General features: G+C 40.2%; 1 protein-coding gene across 2 annotated transcripts in view; it reads left to right on the top strand.

Moving 5' to 3' along the window:
• Nucleotides 1-17,527, top strand: part of SORCS2 (sortilin related VPS10 domain containing receptor 2) — a 1,216,738-nt gene that overhangs the window by 691,824 nt on the left and 507,387 nt on the right. For both annotated transcript variants that reach the window (XM_040335380.1, XM_040335381.1), the window contains exon 3: nucleotides 4,815-4,902. In XM_040335380.1, coding sequence (XP_040191314.1) covers nucleotides 4,815-4,902 — 88 coding nt within the window. The remainder of the gene's footprint in view (nucleotides 1-4,814; nucleotides 4,903-17,527) is intronic.

Genomic DNA, 17,527 nt, shown 5'->3' with positions numbered 1-17,527 from the left:
CCTTTCAGACTGGGCTTGGCCACTGTACAATGAGAAACCTCTTGTATGTATAAGTGTGATTCCTAAAATGGCCCTGGGTCAAAAGTGTGTGAGGAACCTGACAAAAGCTGCAAACTGAAAAGATGATTACTGCAGTCTTAGACACCTGTTTTTATCATTGGAGTCCCTAAAATATGTTAGTTGCTTGGCAATTTAACTCTATAGAACAGCCATTCTCAACTAGGGTTTCTCCAGAGGTTGTTAGGGTCTTCTTGAGCTGTGGTTGACTGACCTCTCATTTGATGGTACCTAATGTACATAGTTCCTATTCCAATGCCAATTGGCAGAGCCAGTGGCTTGACACAGTGACATTTTTAGATGTCTGTAAGGGTGGCATTCTGACCACCACAGTAAGTAGGGCATTCCTGCCACTGGCCAATAATATAAAGGCCATAACAGTGTTTTGACTGGATGGACATTTTAATGCTGTAGTAACCCCCCCCCCCAAAAAAAAACAATATATACAGTATACATAATTGGGCCCCCTGCATCATTATGCCATAATGTGCTAGCAGGCACTGCCTACTAGCACATTATGACAGGCTTACCTGAAAACAGGCTTACCCGCAGACAGCTACCCCGGTGCTTCCATCTTCACCCAGTCTTCCTTCCGGGCTTGCAGGCTTCGGCCATTTAAATGGCCAAAGCTGCGATGACATCACTCCCACACCAGCCACGGCACAGCACTCTGCATGGGTGACATCTTCAAATATTGCCGATGTGAATATTTCCTAAACAGTGTACGTTTAGGAGATATTCATTATACCTACAGGTAAGCCTGATTGTAGGCTTAACTGTAGTAAGTGAAGAGAGATAACAAACAAAATGGCCCCTGGACCCACCTATAACTGGCCTCCACAGCAAGGCACAAATGGAAGGGCAATGCATGAAAGAGAAAACCAGAGAAATTCTTAGCTCAAATCACAAACCAGTCTGCTTACCAACCAAATTAACCTTTCTAACAGTATGCGTCAAAAACAGGGGTTTAGTTAGCATACATCTGCAAACATATGCATAAGTTGCAAGGCCTCTTAACGATCTTAACTCCTGTAAACCTATGAGAGTCTCTACAGTGGAAGCACATGCATTCTTATGGATAGATAGAGGGCAGGTGGGCCTAGAGGTAGCCCAATCCTCTTTAAACACCAGCTTTAGGCGGGACAGGGGCCATTTTGTTTGTTACTGATGTAATATTGGTGAGGGGACACACTGGACACCTTTGCTGCCATTGTGCTACATGCTGGGTGTCCAGTGCGCCCCTGTGCATTTAAGGAGGATTGGGCTACCTCCAGGCCCACCTGCCCCCTATCTATTCATTAGAATGCATATGTTTCCACTGTGGAGGCTCTCATAAATTTGCAAGGGTTAGAACTACAGGTAATAAAGGGTACCGTGAAGAGGCCTTGCAGCTTACGCATGCGTTTTCAAATGTGTGCTAACTAAGCCCCTGTTTTTAATGCATACTGTTAGGCTGGATAATTCAATTGGTAAGCAGACCTATTGGTGAGTTGAGCTATGAATTTCTCAGGTTTTGTCTTTCACAAGTAAAGAGAAAACCTTACCTACCCCTTTCAGATTGTTATATGCATTTTGGTGTATTCAATTACCCTAAAAGAAGTCTTCTTTTTGATACTGTCTTACATAAGACCATCTGTCTTTTGACTTTGCTTCATATTTTTCACCAGTACGGAATGGTTGGAATCCAAATGCTGTATTAAATTTTATTAGAAAACAAAGATTTTTATAAGCCATATATCATATTTTACGACAGATCAGTAATGCAGGGGAGAAGTATATATACATATCCTAAGAGAGAATGAAACGGCAAAACTCTATATAAAGTACTATGCAATTTGTGGGAAAACTGATCCTTATATTGAACAGACTGGCTTGGGTTTCTTTATCGATAAAATATGTTTTCTGGGAAGCTGAAATATTACAAAATAATGTTTTCTTTTGGTTGAGCACATGGAACGATATTATTTTTGTATGAGGTTTAGCGCTATAGGATAACATACTCTCCATTTTCTCACATACCACATTCAATTCATCTTGTCTACACCGCTAATTGCTCTATGATGGGTGGTGGTTTCCAAACCCACCACAGTGTTTTGTGGTCAGGGCAAGAGAGCAAGTCTGCACATTTTAGCCATAATACCAGATGTATGCTGAAAAACTCACAAAACTTTCTTGAAGACAAATAAAAAAAAAATAATAATTCTCCTATAGAAATAACCAAGCTGCTTTGTTAGGCTCAGTGAAAACGTGGTAAGAACAAAGAGAAATACCTTCATCAATAGTTTCCAGTCAGCTATACTGTCATTATATCAGTATAAGATGAGTTCTGATTGATTATATGGAATATTGCATCTACCCATTTTCATTGTGTACTGCGTAGATGTCAACTGCTGGGTCAGTCCCTCATCAAGGTCCTCTATTCCAATGTTGTGTCCCAGGTGTCCATTACTGAACAAGGACCTGGTCTGCTAATTTAAAGGCCCTATGGCTGTATGTATGCTAGCTGTCCTTTTGCACATTTTGGGATGTACGCCCATCTAAGTTTATGCAAGCATGGTGTATACTCACGTACGGCTATCCTATGACCATTCATTACTATGGGTGACTGTACACTGCAGCTGCCTGTCTGTGGCATGGAAATATGCCTGCAGCCTATGTGCTGGATTTTTCTGTATAGCAATTGCAGAGCAAAAACATTCATGCCAGCAAATATATATATATATATATATATATATATATATATATATATATATATATATATATATATATATATATATATATATATATATATAATTCAAGGCTGTGTCAGTCATTCTTTAAAATGTTAAAGTTTTACCCTCTTTCACATGTCATGTGGGTACATTATCAATAAGGACAGTGGAAGACATTTTCAGTTAAACTGCTGAGTTACTGTTGCCGGGGGAGAGCAAGGTAGCTAAGCTGATGAATCACTGCTGGGAGAGGGAAGCAGAGCTGCTAAGTCACTGCTAGGAGGCGAAACATGGCAGGGGAGGATCCACAGTCTAGTCTCGGGGGGGGGGGGCACTGCCAGAAAATAAGATGTTGATTACAGAACTATATTTAACATATCACACATTCCGCCATCCCTGCTTGTGTAACCGAGCCCATTGTTAGCTAGATAGATGCATATGTTTCACAGCATATTCAGACATAGATTATAGCAGTGGTCATCAACCCTGTCCTCAGGGCCCACTAACAGGCCAGGTTGTATGTATTACCTTGGGGAGATGCAAACTAGAATACTGCAATCACTGAGCAAATTATATCATATGTGATGTATTTCAGTTATCTTGCAAACCTGGCCTGTTAGTTCGCCCGGAGGACAGGGTTGATGACCACTGGATTATAACATAGCAATTGATCCTATAATATATGCAATATTATGATCAGCCAGGATCATCATAGGAGATGTCATAATAATTTGGTCATACATTTTTTTCAAAACACCCCAGTTTTATTCTGAGACCATCTGGGACCCCTTCCTTCACACCACGGCAAAACGAAGGGGGAAGGCTGCTACACCACACCTCACCATCCAGGACTCATGTATCTACAGCCTTTCCTCTTAGTTTTGCCGCGGCAGTGAGGTGGCGGAGGGAGGGAGCCTTGGAGTCGGTAATATTTTCTCAGGGAGGGGCCATTCCCCCCCCCCCTGGAATCCACCCCTGCAACATAGAGAGCTGAATTGCAGAGAGAACAGATTGAATGACCTAAGAGATTCTACAGTAAACTTTGAGAAATGCTTGTTGATACAGAGGACAGAGAAGGCTTGATTTAAAGTGTTACTGATCCCAGGATCCTGCCTTCACTATATCTGGTCTCCCACAGTACACAAAACATGGACATGCAATAGTTTTAGTAAATATAAACTGCTAAATATGTATCCGAATTTCCAAATTAGAATAATACCTAATTTAAACAAATCCGAAAAAACTAAAAAAAAAAATGGACGAAATTCTAACAGTTTTCAAATTCTAATTCAAAAACGTTTTGAATTCAAATTGTTTTCCAATTTCCAAACAGAATAAAATAGAATAGGAAATAAAGGAATAGAATAGAAAATTATTTGTTTTTTTCTATTCTTTTCCTTTTTTTTCTATTATATTATTTTGGGAAATTGGAAAACTATTCGAATTCGAAAAATTTTCCAAATTCGAAAACTTTTCGAATCGATTCGAAAATGAATACATTAAAGAAAATCCCAAAACAAATTAAATGAATGAAACAAATTTAACTAAACAAATTTATGTAAATAACAAATCGAAATGAAACAAAACAAAACATTTTTTTTTGTTCTGCATAATACAAATTGATTTTACTGTTGTGGGTTTAGTAACACTTTAAATGTAATTTACTGTTCAGCAGAATATATAAAAAAAAAAATGTATCCATATCCCAGCCTTAGGTTTGCTTTAAGATTTTACTAGCTTCTGCCTTGTCTCCAGAGAAGAGAAAATGTACTCATTGGAGGTTGGGGTAAAATACATATCCATCTGTAAGCTTTAAAAAAAAAAACATTTCATGCAAAACCACCTATTCCACTGTTATATTTATGTTTATATATTGAACCTTTCGGCACAAAATTATTGGGTAATGCAACAAATGCAGTCAAAAAAAGTCATCAACTTTTGTGAAATTGTCCTTTAGTAATTCTAAGTTAACAACCATTTGCCATATTTTAACTTTATTTTTCTTGACAAAGTGCTGTTACTTATTTCAGTTTATCTATTTGCCAGGTCTGCAGATTATGGAACAACCTACACAAAGGTGAACCTTCAGCCTGTGATTGATAACTTCCACATCTGCCCTACCAACAAGAAAAAGGTAAGTTGGATACATTTAATGAAAAAAAAATATTGTAATATTGTTGTTTCATCATTTCATATGCAAGTATCAACCCAAAGCTCGGGGCTTAATATTGTATATGTTATATTCTTGAAAAACATTCCAACCAAAAATGAGCCATTGTGGTTAGAGTAGGCAGGGTTTAGACCACTAATAACCATTTACAGCGATATCCTATTTATATATATATATATATATATATATATATATATATATATATATATATATATATATATATATATATATATATATATATATATATATACTTATGTGTAGAGTGACAATAAATTATAATCAATCAACCATGAAGTGCAATTGAATTATAATAAAGTTTCTCAATTTCCAGTAATTAAAAATAGTGCTCAGTGCTCCAAAAAAACAATTCCACCAATATAGTGCAGTGATGAGTTCATCCATATTGACTCTTGTGAACACTTCATGACCTTCAATATAAAACTCAATATTGAGGCAATCATAAAGAATAAAAGAGGGAAACCAACCAAGAGATATCCAAAAACTCCATTGACTCTAGCAGAAAGTCAAATGCCTCTGTTGAGTGTGGGAACTCTTGAGGGGGGTCATGGTGTGTTCACAAGAGTCACTACAGATGAACTCATCGCTGCACCATATCAGTGGACTTGTTTTTGCAATTGCAATTGAATTATAATAAAGTTTCTCAATTTCCAGTAATTAAAAATAGTGCTCAGTGCTCCAAAAAAACAATTCCACCAATATAGTGCAGTGATGGGTTCATCCATATTGACTCTTGTGAACACCTCATGACCTTCCTTAGGCGTATCCATACTCACCAGGACTATATGACTCTCTGCTGTTAGCACAAGAGTCAATCGAGCTTTGGATATGTTTCCTGCCGGGTTACTCTCTGCACTCCTAGTACTCCTCCGGTGGCATGGTCCAGGGTTGTTCTTTGCTTCCAGAACTAGCAAGTACCACTCAGTATAAAACTCCATATTCAGGCAATCATAAAGAATAAAAGAGGGAAACCAACCAAGAGATATTCAAAAACTCCATTGACTCTAGTGCTAACAGCAGAAAGTCAAATACCTCTGTTGAGTGTGGAAACTCCTGAGGGGGGTCATGGTGTGTTCACTCATCGCTGCACCATATCGGTGGACTTGTTTTTTACAACACTGAGCACAATTACTGGAAATTGAGAGACTTTATTATAATTTGATTGCGCCTCATGGTTGTTTGAATATAATTTATTGTCACACTACACATAAGGTGGTTTATATATAGGATAGAGCTGTAAATAGTTATTGGTACTGTCTGTCAAACAGCTTGTGAATAGCAGCTGTCCAAGGGAGTAGTAGGTTTATTGTGTGTTTTTTACTACCTCTGGTACTGTTTCTTTTACTTTTATGTTGCTTTATTTTCTTCACGTAGCATGGCTTTTTAAAATTTTGTAGGGTTCAGTCTACAACAAGGGTTTAGGGCAGGGATATGCAATTAGCGGACCTCCAGCTGTTGCAAAACTACAAGTCCCATCATGCCTCTGCCTCTGGGTGTCATGCTTGTGGCTGTCAGAGTCTTGCAATGCCTTATGGGACTTGTAGTTCTGCAACATCTGGAGGTCCGCTAATTGCATATCCCTGGTTTAGGGCTAACCAGATATCTCCTGGCTGAAACACTTGCTTGTCACTGTGTGTTCTGTGGAGAGTCTATTAAAGAGCAGATGAGGCTACTTAGTGGATTCTCCATAGGAGTATATAAAGAATTTATATTTACAGGCTGGCAACAAAAATAGCTTGGGTTTAACGCTGATTACAAATAAATCAAGTAGTGTGGTGCTAAATTAATACAACATGATAGAAAATATACCATACATAATGTGCATAAAACATAAATATAAATTAATGATAAAAATCTCAATTCATAAAAAAATGAAAATTTACATTTTATAAAAAATATCACCAACATAATAAAATTAGTGTGTTAGAAAACCAATATTCAAATCAAATTCCACAGTAAAATTGCATTAAAAGAGATTTGGCAAATTCCCCTGAGGACGTCAATCTTTGACGAAACATGCGACGGGCAGGGCCTACACGTGACACCTTTATGCTATCTGACTGCCGGAAAAAACAGTGTTCGAAGATTGCCTGCTTGGGAAACCACTCTGTGCATCTTTTAATGTGATTTTACTGTAAAATATGTAAGTGCACTTCTATTATTAAAGATACAGAATGTTTAACCTCCCTGTCGATAATCCAGAGTGTGGCTTGAGGTTAAAGTTCAGTACCATTAGCGGTAACCCCAAGCCACACTTGGGATTGCATTGCAAGATCCTGGTGCAGGTTACTTACCTTGTCCCTAGGATAATGCGATGTCCCTCCTGCTGTGTCTGCGGGCTGTGTCCTCCACCCGATGCCTCTGTGTGCCGGGCTCCGTTCCCGGCAAGCGTCGCAACGCATGGGGGTGGAGCCCGGCAGCAAATTCAAAAATTGCAATATTCATAATACATATAGTACACTGTAATCTTACAGATTATATTACTGTATGAAATCCATTCACATCCCTTTTGTCCCTAGTGCTTTTTTTTCCAGTGTCCTGTATGCAGTATTAAATTATAGATACTGTTCTTTCTGCCTGGAAACTGGAGATTTTCCATGGCAACCAAAAACTGTCCCTTTATTTTAAAAGTGGTTTTAGACCAGCTAGAAAACAGCGATAGTAAATTAGAACACTTGCAGAATTGAGCAATAGTAAATCTTGGGGAAATGTATTTTATTATAATTATTATATTATTATTGTTTTATAACTATTTATAGTTATTTATTGTATTATAATTTATGATTTAGTGTTTCAAACTTTATCATACCCGGGATGTCTACTAGACTCTTGTTTGGGCAGATTTAAGTGAGTTATTACTAAGAATTACAGGCCTACAATATAAAACACCAAATTTCTATACAAAACAGTTATACCGCTTTAAAACATAAAAATCTGTCAAAATTATACCACCAGGGAGGTTAAACGTATTGTGTTATGAGATGTTGTTTTCTTGCTTTGCAATACATTACTGGGAGAGTTTGCAGCAAGGGAATGAAGAGTGACAGGAAGACATCCTTAAATGCGCTGTTGACCATTTACAATGGTTTACTCTTTCTTAAAAGGAGCCAACCTTATTTTATATCATGGGTGATATCACTGTGAGGATGAGCATTGGATGTAACGACTATTTATTTCTCGGATTGCTTATATTTATTGGTTATAAGCGGCATTAATTGAACTTGGATATGGGATTATACACCTTATATATTTTTTGGGGATGTTGCACATGAATTACCCATTTTTAATTCATAAATTGGAACTTTTATAGGATTTGAGTATTGGTTTTATAACACACTAATTTTATCATGTTGGTGTATTTTTATGAAATATAAATTTGCATTTATTTCAAATGTTTGCACTTTATGAATTTTTATCATTTATTTATATTAGAGTTTTATGCACATTAAGGGCCAGATCCACGTACCCTGGCGCATATTTCAATCGGGCGTAGCGTATCCAAGATACACTACGCCGCCGTAACTTACTTTTTTTTTAATCCTCAAAGAATGCGCGCCGTAATTTACAGCGGCGTAGTGTATCTTTGGCGGCGTAAGGGCGCGCAATTGAAATCGATGTGATGGGGGCGTGTTTTATGAAAATACGTTGTGACCCGACGTAAACAACGTTTTTTTTAACGGCGCATGCGCCGTCCGTGGGGGTGTCCCAGTGCGCATGCTCGAAATTAAACCGGAAAAAGCCAATGCTTACGACGGTGACGTCATTCTACGCAAATCCCTATTCACGAACGACTTACGCAAAAAATTCAAAATTTGACGCAGGAACGACGGCCATACTTAACAGTGAGTACTCCTCATATAGCAGGGGTAACTATAAGCCGGAAAAAGCCGAACGCAAACGACGTAAAAAAATGTGCCGGCCGGACGTACGTTCGTGGATCGCCGTATCTAGCTAATTTGCATACTCAACGCGGAATTCGTCGGAAACCCCACCTATCGGCCGCCGGAAAAATGCACCTAAGATCCGACGGCGTACTAAGACGTACGCCTGTCGGATCGAGCCCAGATGTAGTCGTATCTTGTTTTGTAGATACAAAACAAAGATACGACGCGGGAACTTTGAAATTACGCTGCGTATCAATAGATGCGCCAGCGCAATTCTTCTGTGGATCTGGCCCTAAGTACGTACATTTTTTCTATCATGTATTAATTTAGCGCCACACTATTTGATTTATTTTATTTATGCACACATTTGGTATCACAGATTTTGGTGTAGGCTGCTTTTATGTGTTTTATATATTTTTGTTTTTAAAGCTGATTACAGACAGTTCTCCCTGCAGCATTAAGGATCCTATGAGGGATCAAGCTGACTCTTCAATCTTTGTTAACCGCCCAGGCCAGTTATGTGAAATGTGGGCCTGATATCATCATCTAGTTTACCTACATCAACTATTGTATGACTTGTCTGCCTAAAAATATCAGTAGTTCTTTGTTATGCAATGTAGCTGTTAAAAATGCTGTTGTGCAGTTTGTCTAAAGCCTCATACACACGATCGGACTTCAAACAAACATTTCCGTGTATTTTTGTTTGAAGGGAGTTGGCCGGGCACACCCATAGCATACACACGGTAGGACTTTTCTGCAAACTTTCGCAAAACTTTCCGAACATCACAAGGTTTTTCTGCTCTTTTCTGCTCTTTACCGCCACCCTTTGGTCAACTTCTATTGTTGGTTGATTTTAACATTGGTTCTGGGCATGCGTGTTTGCACTTCGGACAAAAGTCATATGGATTTCTGTACACACGATAGGACTTTGCACCGTGTTGCCGAAAAGTTTGTCCGTTTGCAGAGCGAACTTTTGTCCGATAAAAAATGAAATAGTTTGTCCGATGGAGCGTACACTGTAGGATTTTTTTTGGAAAACCTGCTAATTTTGAAGTTTGTTGTCAAAAAGTCCTACCATGTGTATTGGTCTTAAGTCTATGAAAATATACTAGCCATACAACAAAAAATGTGTTTTAAGAATGTTTGTTTAAATTTCTGATACTGTAGCTAAACTGACAATCAATTTCAACTATACCAATGAAGAAAATCAAAGAAGGGTGTAATTTTTTTCTTGGACAAATGAATTTGTAACTGTGAAAGTGTTTTTTGCTTAAGAAGAATTGTACTTATTGTAATGTGCATGAGCATCCTGAAATTAAACATAACATGTGAAACATTGGCATGGCAATGACATTTTTAGGGTTTTTGTAGGAAATTTGTCAAGTCTATACAGTAATAGTACTATTGAATGCTCTGACGAGCAGCTTTCTAAATTTCCATACAAATGTTGGAACAAAATCTTACTGTTCTAGAATTTCTACGTAATCTAACAGGCCCTATTTCTGCTCATGCAGCAGACTTGAATAAAGAAAAATTACGTAATGAATCGATATGTTATTATTGTGGTGGCTGTTATAGTTGTTGGATTGTTTGGATAGGACAACTGGCAATACTGGCTTTTGCCCCAAGTGCCTGCAGGCTGCAAGTATTTGTGTGCTCTTGTTTTTTTTTAATCAAAAAGGTGTTTATTAAACAAGTTCAAACAATTTCCAATGCACAGACAGCGTAGTTGAATACGTTAACATGCGCAATGTACAATCCTCCCAGTTTCCATCATAAGTATCCTATCTACAAACCTAATAAGGGTACATCCACCTGATATAAACATATTAGCGTATCAGAGTTGTTCAACCATAGCCCATTACTGCCCTCCCGTAGGGCATTGCAGCAATCTTGACATCACCAGTCCCGGGGTATTCAGCTATGGTGCCCAGATTATTTTGAATTTGCCAGGATATCCCCTGTGTTGGTATATATATATTTCCATAATCAAGGAATTACCCATATGTGTTATCCAGGAGGCTACCGAAGGTGGGAGACCGACTTCCAGCCCATTAAGATAAGCTTACGTGCATGGAACAATGCCCTAGAGAATGCCATTGTGTGCTCTTGTTAAAGGAGTCTTAAAAAAGCAGTCATGGTAGTATTCACTAATCACTACCTCTTATAAGTTTTACATTTTTTTTCCCAAGCGCAAGAGGGAACCTTTATCGAGGTGGTACCACTGCTCTACACTCTTCCATAAAATTGACTCCCCCAATCCAGACACTTGTTGGCAGTGATTGCAGGCTACTGGCACCAAGACCCACATCTTGGATACATCCCATCTATTCTGGGATAACATTTTACACCTGTTTGAGAGACTTGTTGGGGATAAAATTCCCATCAAACCACAGATCACGGTATTAGCCATGCTGCCAGGCTCCTGTAGACAAATTAAAAAAAGCTTGGTTAGGCATTTCATCACCGCTGCTCAACCAGTAATAGCAAGGTCGAAGCACCATCGCTGGCCGAATACTGCGAAATGTATAACATTTACCAACTAGAACATATGATTGAATGGGTGAAGGATAAAACCGAATCCTACAAGTTTATGTGGACACTACGGTCCCATTTCAGATACTCTTGATCCATTCATCTCTTCGAAAATGTGAAACCTTATTAGCTCCGGATACCCTCCCAATGGCACCCCCCTTTTTTTTCTTTCCCTATTTTTTCCCCCTCTTCTTCCCCCTTGTATTCCCTTCCTATCGCCTCCTTCCTAATATTCTCCTCATGTTCTTGCTAAAGGTTTGACCATATTAGGTATTACCTACAAGACCATATGTTATGTTGTGTAAGTTGGGGCTTTATTTTTTATAATACCGTTTCCTGTTTAGTTGACAGGATATATTACATTGTGTATTTGCTATAAACCACCACCTTTGTCTATAAGCATTACCGTAATTGGCTGTTATCCTGAACCCCTTGGCTTCAATGTCAAAAGGCTCCAGTTTGCAGATAAGTAAAGTCAGAGGAAAGTCAAAAGCCTTTGTCTGCATACTTGTTCCAGGTTAGTACTGAAGCAAAGGGATCAGAATGACAGCTTGCATTTTCAGAAGGAAAGGTCAGTAATGACAACCTATATGTTCCACTGCAGACCAGTTTCTTTAAAAATGAACTCCAATCAAGCAGTTAAATACACAGATGAAATGCATATAAGGGAGATGTTTTACCTACTAAAGGATATAGATGTCTGTCCGTGTATACATCTCTGCTATACCACTTTGAGCTGAAACAAAGACAAAGAGCTCTGATGAAGTGGGCACTGCCCTTGGAACACGTGAGATACAACCTTGTGGATGTGCATCGCTCAAGCATAAGGGCGACACTGATTTCATGTTTGCAGTTGTTCATGTTTATAAGTACATTGGATTATATATTCCTTTTCAATAAAGAATCTTACAATAATGCACTAGGCTTGTGCGCCCACTCTCTTTGTCTTTGTTTCAGCTCCTGGTTTAAGATATCCCCCCCACATGAAGTCCTATATTTTGCTGAGTACCTTATTGTTGGTTGTCTCCTGTGTCTAGTGAGACAGAAGAGGAGCAATATCTGAGACCATCTACTGTATATAGACTCATACACCTGTAGTGCTGACATCTCCCCTCTAGTTCTTTGTTTACTGCTTCAACATTTAGCCTTGTCTGGAAGAACAGGAGACTTGATTTTTCTGCATTTAAAGTAGACAGCACAAGCCCCCCCCCCCAATTTAAATGTTTATAATGAAACAAGTTGACTTACCTAAAGTGGTTGTAAACCCTTACATATACCCACTGAAGTGACTGCCTTTGGTAAAGCACAGGGATAAAACAAATCTTCCTACCTAAGTTGTGAACAGTTTATCTGCAGTCTATCTCCTCTATATCAATTAAATGTCCAGAATTTACAAAGCATTTCTGAGCTTCAGAAGGCAGGGGGTGGGGACCTGATGGGACACACAGCACAGCATAGAGCAGGGAGCTGAGTGTTGGAGAGGGGCCAGGCTGTCTCCCAGGATTGTCAATGACTTTCAGAAGTGATGCAGATAGCAGAGAAATTAGAGAGGAGACAGAAATCACACTAGGTGCTTTGGATAAAGTTAATACACATTATAGAAGGATATGCTTTGTTAATTTTTAATTTCAGAGGTTTACGTTGGCCCTTTGGGTCTGGTATGGATTTTAAGGGAAACCCCATGCCAAACTTAAAAAATAACTTGGCGTAGCGTTCTCCCCAAAATCCATGCCAGATGCATGGTATTAATTCTAAGGCCTAGTACACACGAGAGGATCGATCCGCGGAAACGGTCCGGAGGACCGTTTCCGCGGATAAATCCTCTGGCGGATTTTGATCTCATCGTTGTACTAACCATGAGATCAAAATCCTCGTGGAATTCCCTCCGCGGTGACATGTCGCGCTGTCGCCGCGATGATGATGCGGCGACGTGCGTGACGCTGTCATATAAGGACTTCCACGCATGCGTCGAATCATTACGACGCATGCGAGGGATGGAATCGGACGGATTGATCTGGATTCCAGCGGATAGATTTCTTAGCATGCTAAGAAATTTTGATCCGCTGGAAATCCATCCCCGGGGAAAAAAATCCGTGGATAAATATCCGCTGGGTTGTACACACCAGGGGATCTATCCGCTGAAACCGGTCTGCGGATACATTTCAGCGGATCGATCCTCTCGTGTGTACGGGGCCTAAGGGAAATCCCCACGCCAACTTATTTAAAAAAAATGGTGTGGCGTCCTCCCCAAATCTATACCAGACCCTTATCCGAGCATGCAGCCTGGCGGCCAGTAAAGGGGCTGTCAGGAAGGGAGCATGGGGACAAGCGAGCATCCCCCCCACCCTAAAGCACCTTGTCCCTATGTTGATGGGGACAGGGGGCTCTTCCCGAGGGTCTTATTGGAATCTGGAAGCCCCCTAGCACCCAGTTCCCGGTCTTCCATATGTGAATGAGTATGGGGTAGATTGTACCCCTACTCATTTACCAAAGGGCCTGGTATGCATGGGGGGGACTCCACACCATTTTTTCCCAATTTTTTGTTGTATTGCTGGCAAAGGCTTGAAGCCACGAATGTCATTTTTTTTCTTTACAAATGTCAGTTTTGCTGAAGCAGGTTCTATACACGGTACAGATGTGCCACTTTAGGGGCAGACTAAGGGGACCAACCAGGCACTATATTTAAATTAATTTTTCATTTTTATTCTTTCATTTTAAGCATCAAAATCACTGCTCCTTTAACCACTTAAGGACTGAAAGGATTCTCTCCCTTAATGATCAGGCCATTTTTTGCGATACAGCACTGCGTCAATTTAACTGACAATTACGACATTGTGCCAAGACAAAATTTATGTAATTGTTTTATTTATTTTTTACTAGTAATGGCAGAGATCTTCTATTTTTAATGGGACTGCGACATTGTGGCGGGGAGATTTTGACACTTTTGACACTTTTTTTTGGGACCACTGACATTTATACAGCGATCAGAGCTAAAAATAGCCACCGATTACTGTATAATTGTCATGGCATTAAACGGGTTAACACTAGGGGGCGATCATGGGGGTTAAGTGTTCCCTAGTGAGGTGTCTCTAACTGTGGGTGCAGTGTACTGACTAGAGGAGGAGAGAAATCGCTGTTCCTGATCACTAGGAATAGCAGATCTCTCTTGCTCTATACTCCCCTGTCAGAATAGGGATCTTTTTACATTGATAGATCCCTGTTCTGGCTAACTGAGGAGCGGTCATGGGTGGCCGGCGGACATCGCAGCTGCTGGCCACGCTAGCCGCTGGCACCGTGGGTGCGCGCGCTCCCTATAGTTTCTTATAGCGCAGTGTTTCTCAACTCCAGTCCTCAAGGCGCCCCAACAGGTCATGTTTTCAGGCTATCTATTATTTTGCACAGGTGATTTGATCAGTTTCACTGCCTTAGTAATTACCACCGCCGTGGTAAATCCTGAAAACATGACCTGTTGGGGCGCCTTGAGGACTGGAGTTGAGAAACACTGTTATAGCGGGTGACGTACAATGACGGTGATTCACGCAGCCGTGCCAACCTGCCACAGTACAACTGCGGCGGCTGGTCAGCAAGTAGTTAAAACTGATATTTATTTATTTTTTTGCATTGATACATGTCCCCCAGGGCAGTACCTGGGCTCCCCATGGCCAATAACTTGCATATTAGCCTTTAAAATGGGGACTTTTTATTTCTCATGTTCGGGTCCCATAGACTTTAATAGAGTTTACGGCTCGGGTCCAAACTTTTTCCCTGTTCGGTAGTTGTGGTGCAAACGGTACCGAGGGGTGTTCGGCCCATCGCTACAGCAGACTAACGAGCTCATCTCTCTATCACAATGCTCTCTCCCCCTATGTGCATGGTTCTTGATATCATATGAGCACTACAGCACAACAGGTCTTTGTATTGCTTCTTCCCTTTTCATTCTGAGCTCTCCTGTAGAGAGAATACTAAATCAAATTCTGGTACCCACACTACTTCCATTTAAAAAAAAAAAATTGCATATGATTCGTTATTTATTAAAACAAAGCTTTTATCTTTTTGGAGTTCAGGTTAAATCCTCAACAATCGATTTAGCTCCATCCACAAATTCCTTACCTCTTCTGTATACCAGCTCTTCCATGTTCCTTCTATAGGATGTGCAGAATTTAAATTGCTGGTACAATATTCATGGTGAGGTTAAAGGTCAGAGAACAGTCAAAGCAATGCCGGAGCCGTGATGCAATATTTATTTTGTGCAAACCGTCTAGCAATGCACAGGAATAATACCTCCTTACTGTGACGTGCACCGCATTTAATGAAATCTATAAAATGAAAATGATTTATTTCATTTTTAAGCAATGTCTGTCACATTTACGAAGACTTTGCATGAACAGAAATTTCCATTCTCCTTTAAATTCCGCCGTTTTGAAGTACTTTGGATAGAACGGCAGCCTAAACAAACATAAAAAGCTTTGAGAAAGGAGACAAAAAAAAAAGTTTAGCGGAGTGCAAATGTTCTTATTTGAGTGACAGATGAGAAGAGGTGTGTCTAATTGAGATAAAAGATGGAGATTTGCATACTAAGCCTAAACCAAATTCTTCATTCATGATTGCTTTGCTTTGAAAGGAGCCTGAAACTCCGGCAAACAGTCAATAAAGAAGAAATGAAAACACTTTCAGCACATTTCTGAGCCGACTTTCATTGTGCTTAGAAATTTCTCCCTCAGGAACATTCAAGTAACATTAAAGGGGAGTTTCCCATTCAAATTAAGTAGATTTATTGACTTGCATTGTACATGTAGCTGTACATCACCTTTCTCTTGGAGCTATTGTCTTACCTACAAAGATTTATAATACACGGAGCTACATCTCAGCTGTCAGATGATGTCATATCCAAAGCCAGGATCGGTCAACTTGAGATAAAAAATGTAGACAATGATTCATCCTCAGATCAGCCATTAAAGCGGTATTAACCGCTTGCCGACCGCCTCCTGTAGATATATATGTCGGCACAATGGCATGGCTGCGCAAAGCAACATACCTGTACGTTGCTGTGAAATTGCCGCCGCGTGGCGCGTGCCCCTGCCACGTGCTTCGCGACCGCGCCCGCGGGACCCGTCATGTCATCGTGTCACGGAGAGGCAGAACGGGGAGATGCCTTTGTAAACAAGGCATTTCCCTGTTCTGTCTAGTGACAGGACACTGATCTTCTGCTCCCTGTGATCGGGAGCAGCGATCAGTGACGTGTCACTAGTAGCCACGCCCAGTAGTGTATTTAGGTTTTGTGCTGCCCTAGGCCTGACTAAACTCGTGCACCCCTTAAGTTAAATATGACCCACCCCTTCCTGTCAAGGCCACACCCCTTTCTGTTTAAGCAAAGAAAGCTTGACAAGATTCTCGACAAGCCTGACAAGGAACTCGTCGAGGAAAACGACGTTTCATTTTCGTGTGTACGAGGCCTCACGCTCACCTAACAACTGTACTTTTACTTTCTCCATCAGATCATCACCCACAACTATTACCCTTTGTATCACTAGATTGTAAACTCTAACGAGCAGGCATCTCTGATTCCTCCTGTATTGAATTGTATTGTATCTATTGAAACTATTGTAGTAATAATAATAATAATAATCAGCCCAGCCTTCATTTTAGTATTAGTAGCCTGTGAGGATTTGTATCACCAGTGTCTTACATGTTGGAAACCCAAGTCTTAGCCGGATTCAGATATGGCGCCGCATCTTTAAGGCAGCGTATCGTATTTACGCTACGCCGCCTTAAGTCAGAGAGGCAAGTACTGTATTCACAAAGTACTTGCCTCCTAACTTACGGCGGCGTAGCGTAAATGGGGCCGGTGTAAGAACGCCTAATTCAAATGAGGATGAGGGGGCGTGTTTTATGTTAATTGGGGGTGACCCGACGTGATTGACGTTTTTACGAACGGCGCATGTGCCGTCCGTGTACATATCCCAGTGTGCATTGCTCCAAAGTACGCCGCAAGGACCTATTGGTTTCGACGTGAACGTAAATTACGTCCAGCCCCATTCACGGACGACTTACGCAAACCACGTAAAATTTTCAAATTTCGACGTGGGAACGACGTCCATACTTAACATTGACTAGTCCAGCTATTTGTTGGAATAACTTTACGCCGGAAAACG

Source organism: Rana temporaria, chromosome 1 (genome assembly GCF_905171775.1).
Source record: "Rana temporaria chromosome 1, aRanTem1.1, whole genome shotgun sequence".
Lineage (NCBI taxonomy): Eukaryota > Metazoa > Chordata > Amphibia > Anura > Ranidae > Rana > Rana temporaria.
The sequence above is the reverse complement of the archived record's forward strand: the minus strand, read 5'-3'. Positions and strand labels throughout refer to the sequence as shown.